Source organism: Aspergillus ochraceoroseus (assembly GCF_002846915.1).
Source record: "Aspergillus ochraceoroseus IBT 24754 chromosome Unknown P175scaffold_2, whole genome shotgun sequence".
Classification (NCBI taxonomy): Eukaryota; Fungi; Ascomycota; class Eurotiomycetes; order Eurotiales; family Aspergillaceae; genus Aspergillus; species Aspergillus ochraceoroseus.
Window position 1 is genome coordinate 4,151,498 of NW_024468477.1, and position 20,884 is coordinate 4,172,381.

The 20,884-nt window shown below is 48.5% G+C and overlaps 7 protein-coding genes across 7 annotated transcripts; 3 read left to right on the forward strand and 4 right to left on the reverse strand.

Annotated features, from left to right (window-relative positions):
* Positions 1-593: 593 nt before the first annotated feature.
* Positions 594-3,198, reverse strand: P175DRAFT_0476114 (uncharacterized protein; the record flags this gene model as incomplete). The annotated part of the gene is made up of 8 exons (XM_040895263.1): positions 594-970; positions 1,037-1,515; positions 1,571-1,984; positions 2,048-2,581; positions 2,632-2,809; positions 2,868-2,905; positions 2,967-3,021; positions 3,078-3,198. 8 exons carry the CDS (start codon positions 3,196-3,198, stop codon positions 594-596), a joined length of 2,196 nt encoding a protein of 731 aa, XP_040754985.1.
* A 1,805-nt stretch (positions 3,199-5,003) lies between these two features.
* P175DRAFT_0544076 (uncharacterized protein) lies at positions 5,004-7,543 on the forward strand. The gene is made up of 4 exons (XM_040900379.1): positions 5,004-5,188; positions 5,241-5,835; positions 5,913-5,999; positions 6,057-7,543. Exons 1-4 carry the CDS (start codon positions 5,042-5,044, stop codon positions 7,511-7,513), a joined length of 2,286 nt encoding a protein of 761 aa, XP_040754986.1. The 5' UTR covers positions 5,004-5,041; the 3' UTR covers positions 7,514-7,543.
* Positions 7,544-7,800: 257 nt separating this feature from the next.
* On the reverse strand, positions 7,801-9,740 carry P175DRAFT_0500155 (FAD-dependent oxidoreductase). Its single transcript, XM_040896893.1, has 6 exons — positions 9,234-9,740; positions 8,698-9,164; positions 8,565-8,625; positions 8,311-8,506; positions 8,167-8,245; positions 7,801-8,092 (listed from the first exon to the last, which is right to left on the reverse strand). Exons 1-6 carry the CDS (start codon positions 9,651-9,653, stop codon positions 7,963-7,965), a joined length of 1,353 nt encoding a protein of 450 aa, XP_040754987.1. The 5' UTR covers positions 9,654-9,740; the 3' UTR covers positions 7,801-7,962.
* An 826-nt stretch (positions 9,741-10,566) lies between these two features.
* On the forward strand, positions 10,567-11,527 carry P175DRAFT_0455579 (uncharacterized protein). Its single transcript, XM_040894607.1, has one exon. It carries the CDS (start codon positions 10,718-10,720, stop codon positions 11,516-11,518), a length of 801 nt encoding a protein of 266 aa, XP_040754988.1. The 5' UTR covers positions 10,567-10,717; the 3' UTR covers positions 11,519-11,527.
* Positions 11,528-12,906: 1,379 nt separating this feature from the next.
* On the reverse strand, positions 12,907-13,419 carry P175DRAFT_0530728 (uncharacterized protein; the record flags this gene model as incomplete). Its single annotated transcript, XM_040899811.1, has 2 exons — positions 12,907-13,244; positions 13,308-13,419. 2 exons carry the CDS (start codon positions 13,417-13,419, stop codon positions 12,907-12,909), a joined length of 450 nt encoding a protein of 149 aa, XP_040754989.1.
* Positions 13,420-15,157: 1,738 nt separating this feature from the next.
* On the reverse strand, positions 15,158-16,848 carry P175DRAFT_0556239 (uncharacterized protein). The gene is made up of 6 exons (XM_040900683.1): positions 16,563-16,848; positions 16,473-16,498; positions 16,362-16,398; positions 16,226-16,311; positions 15,788-16,158; positions 15,158-15,726 (listed from the first exon to the last, which is right to left on the reverse strand). The coding sequence occupies exons 1-6, from the start codon at positions 16,687-16,689 to the stop codon at positions 15,258-15,260; spliced, it is 1,116 nt and encodes a 371-aa protein (XP_040754990.1). The 5' UTR covers positions 16,690-16,848; the 3' UTR covers positions 15,158-15,257.
* Positions 16,849-17,996: 1,148 nt separating this feature from the next.
* Positions 17,997-20,684, forward strand: P175DRAFT_0500163 (FAD-binding oxidoreductase). The gene is made up of 5 exons (XM_040896894.1): positions 17,997-18,803; positions 18,856-19,355; positions 19,418-19,871; positions 19,940-20,087; positions 20,164-20,684. The coding sequence occupies exons 1-5, from the start codon at positions 18,352-18,354 to the stop codon at positions 20,596-20,598; spliced, it is 1,989 nt and encodes a 662-aa protein (XP_040754991.1). The 5' UTR covers positions 17,997-18,351; the 3' UTR covers positions 20,599-20,684.
* The last annotated feature ends 200 nt before the right edge of the window (positions 20,685-20,884 follow it).

A 20,884-nucleotide genomic window follows, 5' to 3' on the forward strand; every position in this document is an offset into this window, starting at 1 on the left:
ATTTCTCTCTCTCTCTCTGTCTCGCCTGTACCGGATACGGCGCGTTAGAGGCTCGGATATCGGTTACTATCTTGTATATACCTTATTTAAACCAAGGATACCAAATGGGGTTTAGATACATACAGGCTTCAACCCTGCACACCCCATCTTTATAACATATTTCACATTGAAACGCTCCAAATTCGCCCGTGTTATAAGCGCAGTTGACCATTGCTATGACTTATCTTTCCCCAGGGACAATATAATGTTGATCAAAAGCTAACATAGACCCGAATGTATTGTAATCAGGGGGTGGTTCCTAAAACACAAGTTCTAACAGTTGTCAGGCAGAAGGAACATTTCTTCAAGAGACGCCGATATGTAGAAATCAGGGTAATTGGCGTCGTTAACGAACTATACGTTAAGAGCTAGTTATTTACATGTATAAATACATATAGTTCTTGGATGCGTAGCTTAACCCTCACATTTTCTCATGATAATTTGACACAACTTAAGTAATTATAAAGACACTACTGATGCACCTTGAATAGAATGGAAATCGGTGACAATGCATCACTTTCTAAGCAAAACATACAATCATTCCGTCTGACCACTTATTTTTCCTTTTCGGTATCTTGAATATCTTCGAGGCCACTAGTGTTTTTAGATTCTTCCCTTATTTGACTCCCGCTAGAGCTAATGCTCGCTTCCGAAGCACCCGAAATATACCTGGATCGTTCAGAGAGTCTCCCATCTTGATCGTCATACATTCTGTTTGCTATGGACAGGGAGCGGGCGCTCGAAAGACTGGACACATGCCGCCGGTGTGTTGGCCGGGGAGGTTGGCTGTCGGTAGTCTCCTCTTCGGGGATGTCTACAAAGATAGGAGATACGTATCCAGATCGGCAAGTACTCGATATTAACGATGGGCTTGGTAGCGAGATCTCATTGTAAGGTGTTGGAAGTTCGACGGGAGGTGGAGAGCTGGTACCTGTTGGATGAGGCTTTAGTAAACGGGGGAATAAAGCATGGCACAGCTTCACGCTATTCAACGTACCATGTACTTCATATAACGGTTCACTTCCGGCCTCCGCAGTAGTGTGCGTTGTGGCTACTGACTGCTCCACTGCACTGTCTTTGGTACATGTAGAAGAAACGGTTGTCTCGTGGTCTTTTGGTGCGTCCGTAGCAGACGCTCCAGAATACATCCCCTGCATCGCGCGGAACTGGTTACCCGATACTGCACTTGTCTGGCGCGAACCTTGGTAGCTTCGCCGGCGCCGTAGAAACCAGAAAACAGCTGCAGCGACGATGAGAAGGAGCCCGAGAAGAACACCAATGATAGCGCCAGCCCAGGCAGGGAATCCCGATGAGCCGCCCGAAGGCACTGGGACGGGTGTGGGAGTGCTATTGTGCGAAGTGGTATTGTAAGGATACCAGGTTGCAATTGTTTTGGTATATGAAGCGGCAAAAACCTGGGCCAGAGAGGAATTAGTCCAGGAATTCGGAGCGGTTTTTGTTGCGCCTCCAGTGGAACTATTGAGGACTCAGTTAGATCCGAACGTAAGCTTTGGCTTCGTTAAAAACGTACTCGCCACCGATCCTCCCGGAAACTAGATCAGGTACCTGGTACGTGTTCCATTGAGCGGGATTATAGGTGTCTTGAAATCTCCCTGTGTTCAGGTTGAATACCTGGATCATATCGATACAACTCGAAGGGTCGATACTTGAACCTCCGAGCACGAGCATGCGATCTGGGTAAGGCTTGACACACTTGTGCGCCTTCCGGCCGTGGGTCCTACTGTCTCCGCTGTACAGTTTAATCCATTCGAATGAGGGTAGAGACAGCACATAGACATCATCGGACGGGATATGAGTCGGGCTGAGACCATCATATCCACCATAGATATAGATATTGTGCGACGTGCCATCGGATGCAGTCGCATAGACGGAGCAAAACTGCGTTAGCTGGGGGGGGATATCCCCTGTTGTGTTCTGCAGATACCTGTGCACTCCAGCCCATATTAGAACTCTTTTTAAAATGTCTGGAATTGGTCTATACACCTACCATTGGTCGTTGGCGATGTCGTAAATGGACACAGTGTCCATAAATGCTGGGCTCGAGCGCTCGCTAGCATTTTGCTGTCCACTATCTAGCCCACTGGAGGTGAAAATGAACTCCGGGTATATGACCCCCCCAATCAGGACGAGAATGCCCTGCTCGGATACGGGAATCCAAACAGCCTCTGCATTTGCACGTGGGGGGACGAACTGCGGGAGGGAAACATTGTACCACCTGCTATCCCGCATCTGTGACATATCGACCTTGATCATTTGGCTGGAGAGAGTGGTAGCCGACTGATTATCGTAGATGGGACCCCAGTTTGGCGCGCGCATACCACTCACATAGAAACCAAGATTCTCACTCGGGGAGGAGACTCCTGCTCCACTTGTAATATATCGTGTCACATCATTGTCAAGGTCAGTGTTGATGAAGCCGGGTTGCCAGAGATTGAGGAAGGGGCCATATTGATATCTCTCATAGGCGAGAATGGCATTGCCATCAGGTGGGCTCTGGCTAGCGGTAGGTAGGAGAAGACCACTGTGGTAAAGTCAGGGATATTAGACACCTGCTTGATGTGGGAAAAGTACCCATAGAGATAGAATTTATCATCATTCGCGAACATGACACCATCATGATAGGTAGGCGCTAGATTATTTGCGATTCCCCCAGACTTGGGGATGCTACCAAACAGCGCCGTGAGGTTTGTAGTCGCCGTATCGAATGAAGCGGAAAGATTCAGATAGTAGAGCAAACCCCCATAGTTGTCTGTGTCGAATATCAGTCGTATGGCTTAACAGCATGCAGGGTGATGGTTGAAGCATACCTGGATTCACCGGAAGGACTGAGCCATCGCTATAACCGCTATTCAACGATATTCCTTAGAACGTCCTCTCTTCTACTGGTATGGATGAGGTTAACTTACAGCTGCCACCAAAGATGTCCACCGTCAAGGTAGACGGTATCGCGGATTGTGCTGACTTTGACGAAGTTATTAACCGATCTCCCAAACGAGCATTTCTTCTGATTGTCGCACCTCGAAGTTCTTCCCATGTGCACATCGAGATATTGATCTGATTCCTCCAAGTCGTTTGCGCGCCACAACGGCCGAACAGGCCCGTAGCAAGGGCTACGACTAGCCATGGACCCGGTGACATTCTGACTCAATACTGGCTGTGGCTATATCAGGTCGCTCCTGAGAATTTCGCCATATTTCGTTTCCTTTTCTTCCTCGCACCTTGACGCCCTGCTTCCGTATGTTGATGTTTTTTCTTTGTTCTTCCCTAGGGATCTTTTTGCCCTTCTTTTACTTGCCGCACCTTTCGCAATAATATTTTTGCCGGGGAGTGGCCGATGGCTACAAAGAAAGACAAAATGGATTTCTAAATTGGGTTGGAGCGTAGTGCTGGGGCGAGTCCAGGTTATGCCCAGGTGGGTGAAGTGCGGCTCTCGGAAGTTAATATAGTTAAAAGAACATAGCATTAATAATACCTCTAGATGGATATGCAGGATCTTAATTGGGCTGAAATAGAGGGAAGATGGATGGTTTCGTGAGAAGAACTGTAGTCAAGTCTCGGGGTTCTCGAAACCCTAGCAGACGAGGGAATCGAGACACACGGCGGGGAGTTACTACGGAGTATAAAACCCCACTTTCAAACTATTTCCTGCTCCCCTTTGCCTAGAATATAGCTGTGTTTTCTTTGTCTCTTACGAGCTTCATAGTTCCATAATAAGCAACCCTGTGTATCGTGTGAGGGGGTGCGGGGAGTGTCGACAAAGTAGCACTGTGGTACCATCGCACCGTGACGACACAGCAGCCCAACCATTACCGACAGATAATCGAACTAGTTAGACGCTAGTGCATGTCCATCGGTATACTGTAGTCTAATGCGGTCTATTCGAGCCACTTGGCTCAAAGCGAACGACTCTGATGGCCGGGGAGCACGGGGCTGCAACCATCGGATACTCCGAATAGCTCGGGAAAAGGAATAAACCCGAGACTTCAATCATTCCAATGCCGGACACAACAAGAAGATTGAGATTTTTCGAAAATTCGCAGAGCCTCGTGGGAAGAGGAGTGTTTCCAACCAATGGCTGCCCGTGAAACAAATTTGAAGAGGCTTGCGGTAGCTGTATGTACCGATGATACTGTCCTTGCTTCTTCATGGGTTAGTTGAATATCCATTGTGAAATATGGATTTTTCCGAGCATTATAACCATTGCCAGGTAATGAAAGCCGACGCTTCAACTGAATTTCCTTCGTTTTTTTGTCAATGTTGGCCAAACGGTCAGCAGACGTACGCTTGGAAAAGCCCGTCCAAACTCACCATCTCGCTTTGTGCTACATTGAATTCACATTTTCCTAGCTGCAATTGGTTGCCCCATGCCCGTAGTCGGTCAAACATCTTTTCCCTTGCTGACAGGTTTATCGAGGGGTTGAAGTAGACTTCGCATTGTTTAACTCAGCAATGCTGCATCTCGGCCCACAGACTGCAGTTGGACATCAAGCACCCCTCCCCTGTCCTCGTTTTCGTCCTCTCTTCTGTCTCATTCGTACTGACCCCCCCCCCAATTTATTGTTCATTTTCCGAGACATCATCGGCAGCTGCACGTTGGATGCCTGGGCCTCAATGTTCCCAACTCCATCCGGAAAGGGGCACTCGAGAAACCCCACTGTTGCCCTAGGGTAGGGGATCATCTCGAAGAGACTAGTACGGAGTAGTATTTAGTTATATGTTGATTATGACGGAGCCGTGGCCCACAGGCGCAAGGGTAGCTTCATTTTCTTTGTTTCTCTCTCGAAGCCGCTGCTTGAGAGTAGCGCACGTCAGATAAGAAAATTGCCCTTTCCTGTTGATTGATCTCTGGCCCACGACATCCAACTGGAAGACTGCCTTGCGCTGCTCTTGATGCTGGTGTAATAGGTTTCGGAATTGCCGCTCTCTGGGCCTCCATTCGTTATTGTAGGGACAAGTGCAATCACACTCTGCACAACGGTTAATGATGCACATTATCCGAGCTCCGATTTTTCTCCTGGTGGCCATTTGGTTTTCCTCTCCCGTTTGGGGTGGCTTTTCGATTGATACCTGGAAAATCACAGTGACCAAGACCTGCTATGAGACTATTACAATCTCAGAGACCTGCGACGTATGATAATCTGACTTCGCACCCATGGGAAGGAAACTAATAAGTGCTTTAGTCCTCCACTCTGCCTCCCGCAACAAGTGTCACATCCTCAACTGTTCCTGGAACCTCAACAACAACCCTAATCATAACTCCTCCACCTGCCACGACAGAGACAGTAACAGTCACCAATACTGAGATAGACACTGTTACAAACAGCATTAACAGCACTATCCCGAACAATACTACAGATACAATCATAGAGACCGTCACGAACACTATCACGAATATTATTACAGATACTATTACAGAGCCACTGAGCACAGTCACCAGTACAAGCCCAAAAACAACGGAGACGCTCACCTTGCCTCGGGACACAACAATAACTACTGTACCAGAGCCACCAAGCACGGCGCCAGTTTCGGAATCTGCGACAACAGACACGATAACATGTACTACAACAGTTCCAACCTCGCCAACAACAGAGACCATCACATCAACTACTATCACGGACCCGGCAAGTACAGCAGTTACCATTTCAGGATCAGTGACATCTCTACCCGGGTCTACAATTACTCAGACTACCACCATATCGGGACCTACTTTAACTGAAACAGTTTCAGTAACGGAGATCGTCACGAGCACAGTTGTCAACACTGTGACTTCTCCAGGTACGTCAGATATGCCGCATTTACCAGCTGCTGTCTGTATTCCCTTTTGTCAGTTTATGGCTGATCTTGGAAGCCAGGCACAATCACCACTGTTATAATTACTGACACAGAGACCATTCCTCGCACCACAGAAACAAATCCTAGCATGACAACCAGCGTTCCTGGTACGTTGATAATACTATATTTGCTTTTATAGCCTAGGCTGACTTCACTGGCCATAGGATCCACGACCACTATCGAAATCTGCCCTAGTCTGACTGTTAACCCAACTTATACGCCTGTTGCCACACTCCCTATCGACTACACCTGGGGATGCCCTCCTGGATATCTCTGTAGCCCTACATATTCTGGTGACAACGCTGGATGTAACTTGGAGGCTAGCCTACCAGCAGACAGCTACGTGTGCAGTCCCAATGAGTGTATTAAGAGTCCACCATACATCCATGATCAATCCTGGGGCAAGCCTGTGGTGTCTGATGAAATTGGAACTTACAATGTGTCCCAGTACTATTTCAACTTGGATCCAGGTCTCTTTGGATTAAATTACTCAATATTCCGGCTACCAGATAGTCAGCCCGAGCAGAGTCATTACTACAGGATGTCCAATATAAGGGACGATGTCTGGAAAGCCGTCCTTTTACGGCAATCGCTCATTACTGAGGCCGTTATCCCAGGAGTCTGTTATGATGAGTGCAACAACGCCGCAGTTGAGGCTCAGCATATCGGAAAGTCCCCAGCCCTATGCGCTAGCGGCTCGCCTTTCTTGAACTTGCTTGGGATCTGTGAGCGCTGTGTAGCTCGATGGGGCACTGCGGATTCAGCCAGCTTTGACCAGGGACTTAGACCTGATTTTCAGCAATGGCTAGGTTACTGCCAGGGCGACTCATCTAGTACCACCTCTGTTCCTGCGGAATCCATTACCACGCCCAGTTCCGTAACGTCCTCCGTCCAGTCCAGCTCATCTACTTCAAGCTCTGTAACCACCATATTAGTTACAACTTCCTCAAGTCCTAGTGAGACCTCAACTTCGACTTCTACTTCTACTTCTACTTCGAGCACTGTGACCACCATATCAGTTACGACTACCTCAACTCCTAGTGCAACTTCGACTTCGACTTCGACTTCAGGTTCTACTTCGAGCACTGTGACTACCATATCAGTTACAACTTCCTCAAGTCCTAGTGAGACATCAACTTCGACTTCGACTTCTACTTCAGGTTCTACTCCAAGCACCGTGACCACCATATCAGTTACAACTACCTCAACTCCTAGTGCGACATCAACTTCGATTTCAGATTCCATTTCGATTTCAACCTCGAGTTCGAGCTTTACAGCCTCATCGACCTCGTCTACTCTGTCCACTGCGAGCGAGACGGTAAACCGGCCCACCACTTCGATACTCACGAGTCAAACTCCGATCACCGTAAGCCCCTCGGAGACTGGTTCTCTAACACCCAGCAATCCTTCTACTACATCAATCTCGCCCCCAACTGGAGGTGTAATCTCGAGCCCAACGGCTCCAAGTAGCACCACATCCCGACCATTTGTTGGATCCCAAACGCATTCTTCACCGTCAACTTCACCGTCCCAGCTCGCATTTACTGGTATCGCAGCCACTTTCATGCCTTCGTGCTGGAGTCTTGTACCGTTCGTCTTTGGATTGGTGATGTTCCAGTGATGGAATTGAACAGTTCCTAGTCCTTTGAAAAGTTATTAATCGTTTTGACATTTTGTTTTGATTCTTCTATAACGGTCCATTACAGCAAAGTTGTTCCTGCGTGGGGTTCTAATATGCTCTGGAGAATGGTAAGCTGAGAGAGGAGCAGATGGCTCATGGTATGTAATACAGGTTAGAAATGGTTTAATCGGTGCACACAAGTGATCGTTCAGTACCCCCATATCCAGGCGTGGGACGGATTATCCAGTCTTAAATCCAAAGAATAAGGAACAAAAATAGAAGCAAGGGCAGTAGATAATGATTGATTTGCAGTTATCTGGGGCCCAGTTCATTGTTTCAAAAGAATATGTACACAAAATATCTAAATCTCAGTGCTAAAAATCGTAACGCATGGGTGGTTCTGGATCTGTGACCAAACCCTAATCAATATATTTAGCGCCCAAAAGCTCTCAGTTCTCTCCAACAGTTACTCCGTTCGAAAGCTTCAGGCCGATCGGTAGGCCTCTGATAAATTTCTGTGTGAAAGGTACGCCTCTCTTGGCTGCGATGACTTCTTCGACATCCTTGTACATGTCATAGCTGAGACAATGTCAGTGAGGACTCAATCCATAGGCCAAACGAGTAGGATATAATCCTTGGGGTCGATCACTTACGCATTCATTTCTTCAATAGTCAGCTTTTTCTGTTCGTCCTCTACCTTGTAGTTGGCGTTGCCAGTATTGCTAGAGAATCCTGAAGGTAAAGGTTAGCCGCACATCCTCTTCTTTCTTTCAGTAGGATGCTGGGGGATAGCTTACCGATACGTTCATTGATATTATATGCTGCTTTGGCAGAGGCTGCCTGAACCTTAGTGGCCCGTGGCAAGCGGACCTCTTGGTAGAATGAAAGCGTTTCGGCGACATCTCCTGAAAAGTACTCCTTACTGAAGAGGATTCCGAGAGCGGCAGCATCTTCAAGTGCCATACAGGCTCCCTGACTTTGATGGGGCATCATCTGGTGGTGGTTAGATAAGACATGGATTGGCAACCATTCACACCAGGGAAGGCCTTACCGGATGTCCTGCATCGCCCAATAAACAGACCATATTGCGACTGATATATTGGTATGGTTGACTGGGTAATCCGTTAGCATACTCGGCAACGGGCAGCAACAACACTGGGCTCGCTGGCAAGATTCTAACTTACTGGACCCAGAGGCGCCATGGGCGGATTTCAATTCCGTTTGCCAGGTGAGAGCGCACCTGCGCATCTAGCTCAGGGTATGGTGCCAGCAGTTCTTCAACTGGGAGATCTTCACCACCCCAGGTGTGATTTGTGTAATCGCCCACCTCGCGCGGGAAGAAGCAGTAATACGACAGCAAACGACCGCCATTGCATGGGGAGAGGACGATCTTGTCCCATTTGCCTTCCTGACCACCCCAGTATTCCAATGCTGAGTCCTGAGAGTAATCAACCAGACCCAGTTTCACGGCATCCTCGGTGAGGACATTGGCGTGCAAGCAGCTGGACGGGGCTGGCTTCTTCTCTGGGTTGAGGCCAATGATACCTCGCACAACCGAACCAATACCATCGGCACCGACGATGAGATCGTGCTGGGCGGTGGTGCCGTTCGCAAAGGTGATAACACCCTTCTCTAGATCAATTTCCTGGCACTACCTTGGGTGTTAGCCATGACGAGGTACTCCGTCGTATTTATCACTCGAGGCTCGGCTCCACTTTACCTGATGATTGACGATGAGCTTAGCGGGGGTGCCTTTCCCTTCCTCCTGCAGCGCGCAATCCTTCAGCATGGAATGCATATACTGGCGATGGAACATGTTATAAACATATCCCCATCGTTCCTCATAATCGTCCAGATCGTAGACGCTGACTGGCTCTCCAGTTTTCCAGTCTCGGTTGATCAGCTTGCGGAGTAAGACAGGGTCGCCCTTGGCGATATCGACCTCCCATTCCTGTAGCCACCGCGTACCATTGGCAGCACAGGAGATGGACGCACCGACTTCTCCGGCAAAATCATGACGTTCGTATATTGTCACATCATGGCCGGCACGACGGAGGGAAATGGCAGCCGCCAAACCACCAATACCGCCGCCAACAATGCCAACGCTCAAGCGTTTCCAGCTGGTAGAGAGGGAGCCCATTTTGGTTTAGAATAAAGAAGATACTTGAGATAGATCTGAGGGAGACATAATCTGGCGGATTCAACACTCATTTTATGTCTCTTCTTGCCTGGATCTCAAGATAAGAGAGGATGTGAAACGTCTGATCCAAGTCGGCGATATGGCCGGAAGGCGGACCGCGCGGTGCATTATCCGCCACGCATCCGCCGGCAAGATTCAAGTCTTGATCCGCCACTATCACTGCACTTGATACGCAAGATTCTTTATCGCGATGTCTAGAATGTGTAATCTTGATCTGCTATCACTACGTTATCAGGATGATATGTGCTCCCGATCTAGGATATTCAGTATTGCAGCTGTGGTCGGATATGTGTATGTTGACCAGTAGGGCCATTCCTAACCACCAATTTCAATCATTCGATTTAGTCAATGCATATCATGGCCCATGTTTCTTCTCACAATAGCAAGAATCAACAGATCTAATAATAGTATAGTTACAATCTACGGAGGACTAAAAGAGCGGATACGGAATCCGGAATTACAGTTCATCCGATACGGCCGGGCCGTCTTCTGCTCACGTAAGATCTGACTCAGCCTGGGTGCCTCTTTTCTAGCCAAAGACAAGACAAGACAAGCTGTACAGAAAACAATTTCTTGCCATAACATACACTGTTCTAGTCCTAGTCCTAGTTAACTAGTTAGTTACTTGATCTTTATCAGTAAGCTGAGTCAACTTCACATGTTCTTTTCATTGGTCTGTTGCCGTAGTGAGTAAAATTGTCTGATATCAAATTAGCTCCTTTCCATCTATATATATAGTCCGTACACCAACCAAACACGAGCAATTCTATCCTGTATCAGGTTGACTAAAGTGTTCACTTTTCTTATTAACAAAGTTGACCAAAACTTAACCAAAAAAATCCGGCTTCGTTTCTGGTACAGAGTCACGTGTCCCCGAGTGCAGTAGAGAAAAAAGAACCCCCCCCCCCAACAGGAATGTGGAAAGTTTCGTCGATTCAAGGGCACGATGGGGATGGAAATCACTCTACACACTTCGAATCATGACAGGCCTTCTCTGATCAACGATGGTTAATAACTCGGGCCCCGTGGAGGGGATCGTTGCAGGGTATACGGGGAACAGCTTTACAGTTCAAGCTGTGTTGGCAACCCTTCTAGCCAGCGCCGTATATAATGCTCTGGAACTTATCATCATCATTTTTTTCATGTTCCATCATTACTTCAATCTTTACTTCTGGAGCCTGATGGTCACTGCCGCGTTTGGGGTTATTCCACAGTCGGTAGGGTTGTTTTTGAAGTACTTTGAGCTCGCAACTATTAGCATTCCAGTAACACTGTCTACCGTCGGATGGTGTATTATGGCAACTGGGCATTCCCTGGTCCTGTATTCCCGGCTGCATTTTGTTCTCTTTAACAAACTCGCTCTCCGGCTCATCTTGTTTCTAATTATCGTGGACGCCGTGATCTTTCAGGTGCCGCAGATCGTCGTCTCATACGGTTCCATCTATGCCGAACACACTGCATTTCCCACGGTTTTCAACACCTGGGAAAGCGTCCAAATCACAGGCTTCTTTGTCCAAGAGTTTATAATATCATCCGTCTTTATTGTGCAGACATTGAAGATTCTTCAACTCCATCCGGAACGAAATGAGAGGAAAGCCAATATCATGTACCAGCTGCTGCTGCTGAACGTGGTCATTATCCGGATGGATATTTCCATTCTAGTACTCCAGTACACCACGAGGTACATGGTTCAAACTGTTTTGAAAACCTTTTTTTACGCGTTAAAGCTGAAGCTAGAGATTGGTGTTCTGTCTAGGCTAGTTTCACTCGTCAGTCCTCATAACGAAAATAGTATGTCCATATAGGGCAGTTCCTTCACTTCTTGTCAAACTCAACCTTGCTAATGAAAGAGGTACTGGTACTGCAGGTCTGTTAACAGCCTAACTCAACGAACATTTCTCCGCTACGGCCGGGGATCTGCCGTTCCACGGGTTGAGCATTCCGGACAACTATAGAGGCCACATCACCGGATAGCCACCAGGAATGCCAGTCTCCTAGTATTTCAACTTCAAGCTGCTTTCGACAACGGCCATCTTCCACAGGATATTCTTAGAGTTCTGAAAATGTGTATAGAAGTGACCCAGAGGTTCGGATAATGGCCGGAACACAAATTGTACTCTTCGGGGTGTCTCTTCAAAAACTGGTAGAATTTATACTGTCAAGAAAATGGCAGGTTTTCTCTCCATGTCTCCATCTCATCTATCGTGTTAGTCCGAATGACTTGCGCCTAGGATATGGGCCTTATCTGCTTCTGACTGACTTTTACTTTCACCCTTTTTTTTTTTTTTTTTTTTTTTTTTTGCAAGTAGCATACCCTCTCCTTGGTCCAATATTTCGCATAATGGCACCGTGTATGCACTTAGCCCTACTTAGTTTAACCCATCGATTGGGAACGCCTGTTGCATCAGTTTCAACTCTGGGACGCTCAGAAGCATCTCTTTAAATATATTTCCACGCTAGTTGCCCCTTACGATCCTTGATAAATTGTGAGAGTCAATCCGGAGTAGTTCTATAGAATATACTGGGGCCGGCAAGGTTCAGGATTCGTACGGTTGATTACATGCAGACTTTCTATATCTGCCCAAGCACGTACAGAGTAGATTTTAGCTATAATCTGACTATAGACACATAATCCTTTATTCAGCCTGGCAGCAGTAGCTGAGGATAATCACAAAGAAGTACGGAGTATGATTCTTCACCCGCTTGGACCGCATCGTGTTTGTGGAGTTCGTGTGGCTGAAGACAGAGCAAAAATGTCTCGAATTAAAATAGTCTTCTTAACTATTTGTTTCCTCTTCGGTCCATTCTAGACGACCGCAGACTTTGAGTTAGTAAACGATCCTCGCGACTGTGGGGTGGTAATATTAGAGCTGCGTAGTCGATTTCCCTCTTAGCTGCTATGTAATGCGAGGGATTTAGTTTTAACCTCTTTGTCGTACTGGTCTATTGAATATGAAACAGGTAAAGAGGATTACAAATAGAGGTGAGGATTTCGGCTAGTTCTCAAGTCACGGCTTGCGAGAGCCCCTGTTTTGCTCCAGGGAACAAAGTCCAAAGAGGTACGAAGCTGTCAGCGGCGGTGGGAATAACAATCTTTTATACAGCATGGCGCTGAGCAATACATAAGGCATGGTCATGATACCCCAGGCTTCTTAAATTAATATCAACCCGGTATATGGACGGTGTGGTGGATTCACAGGGATATCTGGGGCATTAGCATGGCACCAAGCGAGATCAAAAAGCGAGTTGAAGTATATCCCAGCTTTGGTGCGACGTTCGTTTTTGTAGCACTTGTGCTGCTCGAGGTCTGGCTCCCTGAGCCCTGGCTGCTTGATGCTCCAGTTGTCGTAGAACTGGTTCCAGTGTAGGAAGCCGCGGTGATTGTATATGCTGTGCTGAGCAGCGTCACAGTCATCGTTGCTCCACCAGGAGGCGTGGTTAATGGGCCTGAACCCTCCGTGTTGCTCAGAACCTTATTACCTGGCAAGGGAAGATTGGCAGGATCCAAATACGTGCCATCATCTGCGGACCCTATGCCAACCCCCCCCCCCCCCCCCCCAAGACACACAGAGGATGTGAGCCCGGCACAAGAACCTCCAATACTTTCCGAATCAGCTGCCGCAGTCTCGAGGCTTGATAGGCCTAAATTGGTGAGGTCGTAGCCCGGGCAGATTCCGTAGAAATTATTGCAGGACGTATATCCCATTAGCAATCATTTCAATCCAGACCCTGATGTTAATTGGCCTAACGTTCGGTACTTACGCAGATACAGCGGCGCTCCAGGCACAGCACTGGCAGGTTTCTAGAGCTGTTGACTCTGACGATACATAGCTCGAGCATTCCGACTTGACAAGGTCCACAGAGGCTGTGGCATTCTCATATATCTCGCCGAAGTTACATGAGCAGCCCCCAGGAGCATCGGAATACCCGTAAGGAGCAGAGTAGGTTTATTTATCGAGTCGTATAGCTATAGTAAGTTTAATCCTCCCCTCAGCGCTGCAGGTCACTTGGTGCCTAACCATAGATAAACTAGGGGGTCTCATTTTAGCATCGCCACCTGTTCTCGCGTAACTTTGCCCTTGCAACCAGCGAAACCAAACAGCCTCGCGCGTGTTTCGCAGCTGGCAGCTAGCATTGGGAAATTCTCGAGAATCTGATAGACCAAGGAGCGGACCTATGCAAGCCTGAATCAAGAGGGCTGGTCCCTGTTCAACGGAGCATCCAGTGGCCGTCCTTGCTTTTGGTATTGTACAGTGTCTGGTTGAGCAAGGTGCGAACTTCGCGGCTGACAATCATTTTAGCAGTACGAAAGCTCTCATGTAATACGAGGCGGGCATGAATAGTTATGTACAGCCAAAGAAGGCTATGTGGAAGTTCTCCTGCGAAGAGCAGCAACACCTCCTCCGACGTCAAGCCTCAGGGGATAATAAGTGTGCAATGGGCTCTCCACTCTAAGCGGAAGTCAAATCACACAATTGGAAAGCCGCTGCTGGGAGATTACCTATGAACTTACGGAAAAGCTGGTTTGGTACGGAGCACATCATCCGAAGTAGCTTCCGGCGACAGTCAGTCCTTTATTGAACGCCACTTGTCTAGGCATAATTCGCGGCAATATGATTAAACTCCTTCCACAAGGGGAACTTCCTCTTCCTTGGGGAGGATCGTGCTTCTCTCATACGCTGCGAATGCGGCCAGTCTTCAACCTCCCGTGCTGCACGCCATTCATTATACCAGCATTCCGATCCGGTGGGGTTTCCACTCCAAAAGGTAAGACCGCCACCAATGGGGGGGGATATGGCTCCATCCTGAAAGCGTTTCCACCGTTTTCACCACCTCCACGGAGTACCAGAGAGCGTACGGAGTAGGTGTCCATTAATGTAGGCAGCAAAGTCTGAAAAGGCTCCACCCACCAGGACTCTACCGTTTTGCGAGCGAGGACGGACCAAGCCATTAGGTATGATATTGTCATTGGTTGTCAACAATGGTTGCTGTAATTGGTCATGTTTGGGTCCGCCGCCGACGACCTTCCTACTAGTACTACTCCGTAGCCCGACTATATACGGAGTAGTACCCTGATAATCACAGCCAGACTCCACCCTATTCTCCGGCATTGGCTTCCTATAAAATGAACCCCATAGGAGAATGCACGGACTACGCTATGATTCGCCCGGATCTCCACCATGCAGGAAGCGCGCCGCTGCGAACAGGAATCCAGAACAAGAGAAAATCAAAAGATTCCTCAGGTTCTAGCGGCATGACTTCGGCATTTGTCCGATCAATACGCTGGGTATGAAGTATTTCCAGCATGGGTGGGTAGGGAGGTTAGTACTTTTAGCCCCGTAGGGGGCCCACAAGCAATTAATGCAAGATCATTGTACAGAGTTATTGCCGGTACGAGTGGTATGGAATATGTTGCAAATGTTTCTATGGTGAAGTTGCATGATGTGTGAGATCTTTATCTTGATAGATAGGTAGATAGATAGATATCTATAGAGGTATATTTGAAGACTAAATGGACGCCAGAGGATGTAAGCAAGGTCTTGTCTATCGCCGTGGCTGCACAAGGCTTTCCGTACTACTTCCATCATTCACTGGGTGGTTGGTGCTATCCGATCCGTGCCATTTGACCTCCATCTCTGTGGTCATCATAATTCCAGGCTTATCGCTACGCCCTATGTTATATTGTCGCTCATCCTCGCCGGCCTCTACCAACGTAAGATTGCCCTCATTCTGGGTTCGTCGTGATCGGGACAAGGCGTCCATGTTGTAGCCCAGTCTACCGCTGGTACCTTCTCCGCGACTGTACTGAGGTCCACTCCGACTTCGGTTGCTGAAGACTTTGGGGAGCAGCTTCGCAGCAAGTGGCTTCAAAGATGGCGCGCATGCGGCGACAAAGGCAAGGCCGACTTCAATGGTAGAAATGCAGAACAGAACAGAGTAGGTGTAGTCGGCTGGAGGGTGTCGGTCGTATCTGTCGAGAAGGACAACTCGCACGATACCGGAGATCACCGTGCTGTAGAAAAGATATTCGTTAGATGGGTTGCAGCCAGGAGATAACGGCTGGGGTAAATTACATGAGACCAAAGGACAGAATGCCAATGAGCATCAGCTTTTGTTTCTGTGCAATGCGAAGATTGTACACGATCCAGGTAGGAAGAATCAGGACTAGAACGTCGGTGAAGATGGAGACACAGGCGGTGCCGGTCACGAAGTTGGCGAAATTGATGCACCTGGCGTTCGGATACGAGGCTGCATCCCAGTTCGATGCAATCGGAATGCAGTGGAATGTCGTGAGAAGGAATGTCGCAACCATCGCTACTCCATTCAGGATGAGAAGGCCCCAAATTGCTCTGCGCACGGCGATTTTCTGGCCCGTCAGGCGTAGTAGAAAGAGTAGAATGGAAGTTTTGATGACCGCCAGAATTGGGTTGTAAATGAGTTCGGTCTGTTATTTGAATCCCCGTCAGCTTCGCTTCCTGGCCCCTGACGTGACGCTTGGGATAATGACTTACTGCGTAGGCATACTTATTTGCCAACGCTGTGTTTCTAGTCTTTGGGATATCCCAAACATGGTATCCGATGTATAGGTTCTTGATCACTGCGATTTAGTCAGTGAGACTGCCAGAGTATAGGTGAAGTCATGATTACCATAGTACGAAGTGATTGTCTCAGCCCAGTATAGGATCTGGATACGATCATTAGTATATGATATGGGCCCGGCACTGTCTCTCGCATCCCCGTTAATAACTTCTCACTTACCCCTGCAAAACAGATAACCCAGTCATCTGGCCACCCTCAGCAAAAGATCCGACCCCAGCAAAGCCATATAAGTGTAGATTAGGGTCTTACCGAGAGCGAACGTTTGGGTCCATACTCGAATGTAGATCCGCAGCACCACTACGATCGTCGCAAGGGCGGGAAAGGCGAAGATCAGGGCGATTGCTTGAGACTGTATGTTACCGCTGGAAGAGGCCATGGCGAGAGGTTTGACACCCGAACCAGCATAAGGGAGTGAAAAAGGAAAGAAACCAAACCCGTCGTATTAAGGGGTCCAAACCGGTGGTTTATGTCTATGAAGAAAACCGACTAGGGGTTGAAGGGATCCAGACTTTTGGGTTGACTTTGGGAGCTAGGGCACGGAGGAGGGCAGGAAGCTTGCTTGACCTTTGGGCAATGCAATAATTATTATTTTACGCTTCTTTAGACTTTGGCCTACTCCGAAGATACCCCTTCCACTATACCGTAAAATGGCTATAATAAGAATAAATGGTCCGTTGGTAGGTGCAATACTCTATGTACCTACTACCCTCCTACGAAGTACTCTTCGTGGGCTCGGTAAGAACAGGTGCGTTTTTATTCCTACAAGGAATTGGAGAAGGGTGAAAAAAAAAAAAAAAAAATCTCCCGAGGCCAGGTGAATCTTTGGCGGCTATGGACGCACCTAAAAAGACCTCTAATGGATGAAGAAGCGATCTTTAGCCTCTTTCATAGTCGCCATCTCACGAGTCATTCGCGAGCGTAATCAAGGATGTGAATCCTGGCCAAGTTTAGAGATAGAGTGTATTTCGCTACCAAGGTGCAGGGGTGATTTGCCTAACACAACGGAAGGCCTCGGAGACATCGTCTGCGGCGTATTGTCCCGTTATGAAGGAAGGAAATTAAATGGTTGCATTGGTTCTCCACCTTGCCGGCCATGAACAGCCATACATGCCTCGTTTCTGTTCCAATTTGGAGATTAAGGTCTTGAAGCTGACGGGTCCACCGCGTGCGCCCATTGCTAAGCCAGTAGTTGACATCAGCAGTCTCCGAGGGCATCGGATAAAGCATTCCGGGTCAGACCTGGAGCCCTCGCTGTGAGGCTGTATTGGTTTGAGTGCCATGGTTTTCATGTTTGAGCCGCCCCTCCCTCCCAACACACACCCATCCCAATGAAAGAGTTTGATATCTAGGTAATTACCCTGTGGGCAAGCGGGTATTGCTCCGACTCACCAGGATTAATGGGAAATAGTTCGAAGATGTGGTCGAATTGAGTGCAGGAAGGAAGATCACTCCATAAGCATGTCGGACTTTCGACCAGCCCGTTGATAAAAAAAAAAAAGAACTGTCCTCCACAGCCAATGACAGGTTTTAGAGAGCAGGGTAACGGGCTGGTGATTCCAGATTAAACGAGCTAAATTAGATCTACGCCTACAGAGTACCGCTGCTCCGTACTACTGCGGGAATCAAATAGTCTGCCCCGTCGGCTGCTAAACAGTAGCCCACATAGGATTTCAACGCTTGAACTTCATCTCTAACCATTTCTAGTGGAGAATATGCGCGTTTTCCTTTGGAGGGGGAACCCATCTCCATTTCCACGTGGTTGCTAGGATCCAAGCATGACAGTGCATACCAGGATCTCCCCATTCTTTCAACTATTACTCTGCTGAGCAGAGCCAAGGGTTGCAAGGGCCGGATTGTTCTTTTAAATAAGACCTTTGTCCAGCCGGTTTTCCCTCGTGGATATATCTTGTCTGTGGGCTTTCCTTCTCCCATTATTGTGGCCACCTAGTATCCTTTCCTTCTGCCCCTTTTGTGTGTTTTTGTGATCTTTGGGTAGCGGTGCCTTATCACTCTGAAAGATCCAAAACAGTGCAGAGCCATGAAGGGCCTACTGTCATCCGCTGTTGCCACCTTGGCTGCGGTGACTGCAGTTGGTGCGCAGAATGTGACTGTTCCCTTGTCTCTGTCTGCCGCTGCAACCACCGTCAGCGCCTCGGCTACCCTATTCCCGGCTGAAACGGTGCAATTGACGGATGGGGTCCTCTCCAATGTTGCTTCAGCCCTCAAGAATTCGACCGTCTCGAATATGTTCGGGTTTGCGTCTAATACCACGAACTCCACCTTGTCCAAGCGGAGTCTGCACTTCTGCAAGCTCATGCCCGGTGACTTCTTCTGGCCCAGTGATATCATTTGGTATATCTTTGATTTACTGCTCGGTAATCGTTTGGTGAAGACGACGCCACTGGCTGCGGTATGCTATCCGGACTGGCCTGAGTACGACGCCGACCAATGTGCCACCATCAAATCGGAATGGTACAGTTCTGATCTGCAGTATGTTCCCCTTCCCGGTGTTCTGCAGACCGTCTGCTAAGTAAACCCAAAGCATGAATGACCCAGCTTCCATTATGCTGCCATTGTATGAGGGTCGTACTTGTATGCCAACTGGCGACAACTACACTAGCACATGTGAAATCGGTGGTTACCCTACCTACGTTGTCAACGCTTCCAACGTGGCCCAGATTCAGCTAGCCGTGAACTTTGCGCGCAACTTGAACCTCCGCCTGGTGGTGAAGAATACTGGTCACGACTTCAATGGCAAGGCCGCCGGAAAGGGTGCCCTGTCCATCTGGACACACTGGCTGAAGGACAAGGCATTCTACCCCACCTACCACGCCGATAATGGTTATGTCGGGCCTGCTATGAAGGTTGGTTCTGGTGTCCAGGTCTGGGAGGCCTATGAGTTTGCAAAGGCCAACGGCATGAGTGTTGTCGGTGGAGAGGCCGTCACCGTCGGTCTTGGAGGTGGCTATACCGCCGGCGGTGGCCATTCGCCTCTGAGCAGCATGTATGGCATGGCTGCTGATCAAGTTCTTGCGATGGAAGGTATGTATTCTTTTTCCTGGGGGTTTGTCGCAACTGATCGCTCACTAATGCATATTGAACAGTTGTCATGGCTGATGGCCGTTTCATCACTGCCACTTCTACCCAACACTCTGACATCTTCTGGATGCTTCGTGGAGGTGGTGGTAGCACCATCGGAGTTGTTACTTCGCTGACGATCCGAGCCTATCCACAGCTGCCCACAACCACGGTTACTTTCAACTTCACAATTAACGATTGCCCCAACGCTGATGCTTTCTGGGCGGGAGTCGAGGCCTATATCGACAACATGGAGCCCTTTGTTGACGCAGGCACCTACGGTTACTACTACCTTGGAGCCTCGGCCTACGAAATTGGTACCGACTATAACGGCTCTACCGAATACTATTTCCGCATGGAATCTTTCGTGGCCCCGAACATGACCATCGCCGAAACCGAGACCCTACTTGCTCCGTGGTTTGAGGTGCTGGACAGCAACAACATCACTTACACTCCCTGGTACAACCATGCTGACAACTTGTTCGTTTCCCCTCTTGCCTGATGTCGAAAGAAACAGAAGGACCTGCTAGCTAACATTAGAAATACAGCTATGACGTCTGGGTTAGTGCTTTCCCACAGGAATATGTCGGCACTGCCCTGGTGAAGACTGCGTCGCGTTTGATGCCCAGAAGTGTCTTCCAGAACGATACCCTTCGCCAGAGTACCTATGCCGCTCACAAGGATGCTATTGAAAATGTATGAGGGCTCTCTCTCTCTCTCTCCCCCCTCTGCATACACTTCCCGGAAAAAGGATCTAACTAGTGTCGAATAGGGTCTCTTTATTGCTGGATTCCACGTCACAGGCACTGGTAAAGCCGTCACACCACCCACCGACACCTCGGTGCTCCCCGCTTGGCGTGATACCCTTGCCCATGTTATCGTCGGAATTGAATGGGAGACCGATGCCAGCTGGGAGACTGTTCACAACTCCTCCCTCTATGTCACCAGCTGGATGGATGTGCTGCGAGACATCGCCCCTGATTCGGGCGCTTACATGAGCGAGGCTGATCTTCTTGAACCCAACCTTCAGGAGGCCTTCTATGGATCCAACTACGCAAAGCTCTATGCAATGAAGCAGATGTATGATCCTACTGGCCTGTTCTTCGCTTTGACCGCTGTGGGTGCGGAGGACTGGGAAGTTCAGGTCACCGACCCCCTTCCCTACTCGTGGAATAACAATGGACGACTCTGCCCTGTTTCATCCTAAGGGGATGGACGAGACCAATTTTTGTACTTTACTAATAATTGTCGAGTATATATAACATTGATGAATTCATTTTCACTCTAGATGGATGCCTTGTGGTTTATTCAAGCTCTCTCTCTCTCTCTCCTGAAACTAGGGCCCACACACGCCTTGGTTGCGAATCTGTTTCCTGGCCGTAGGGTTGCCTCTCCCAATCTGCACTCTGTCCATGCACGAAAGGTTAGAGGAGTACATATGCCAAGAGAAGCAAGTTGCATTTCCGGACATATTATCAGCTTGGTCGTTGACT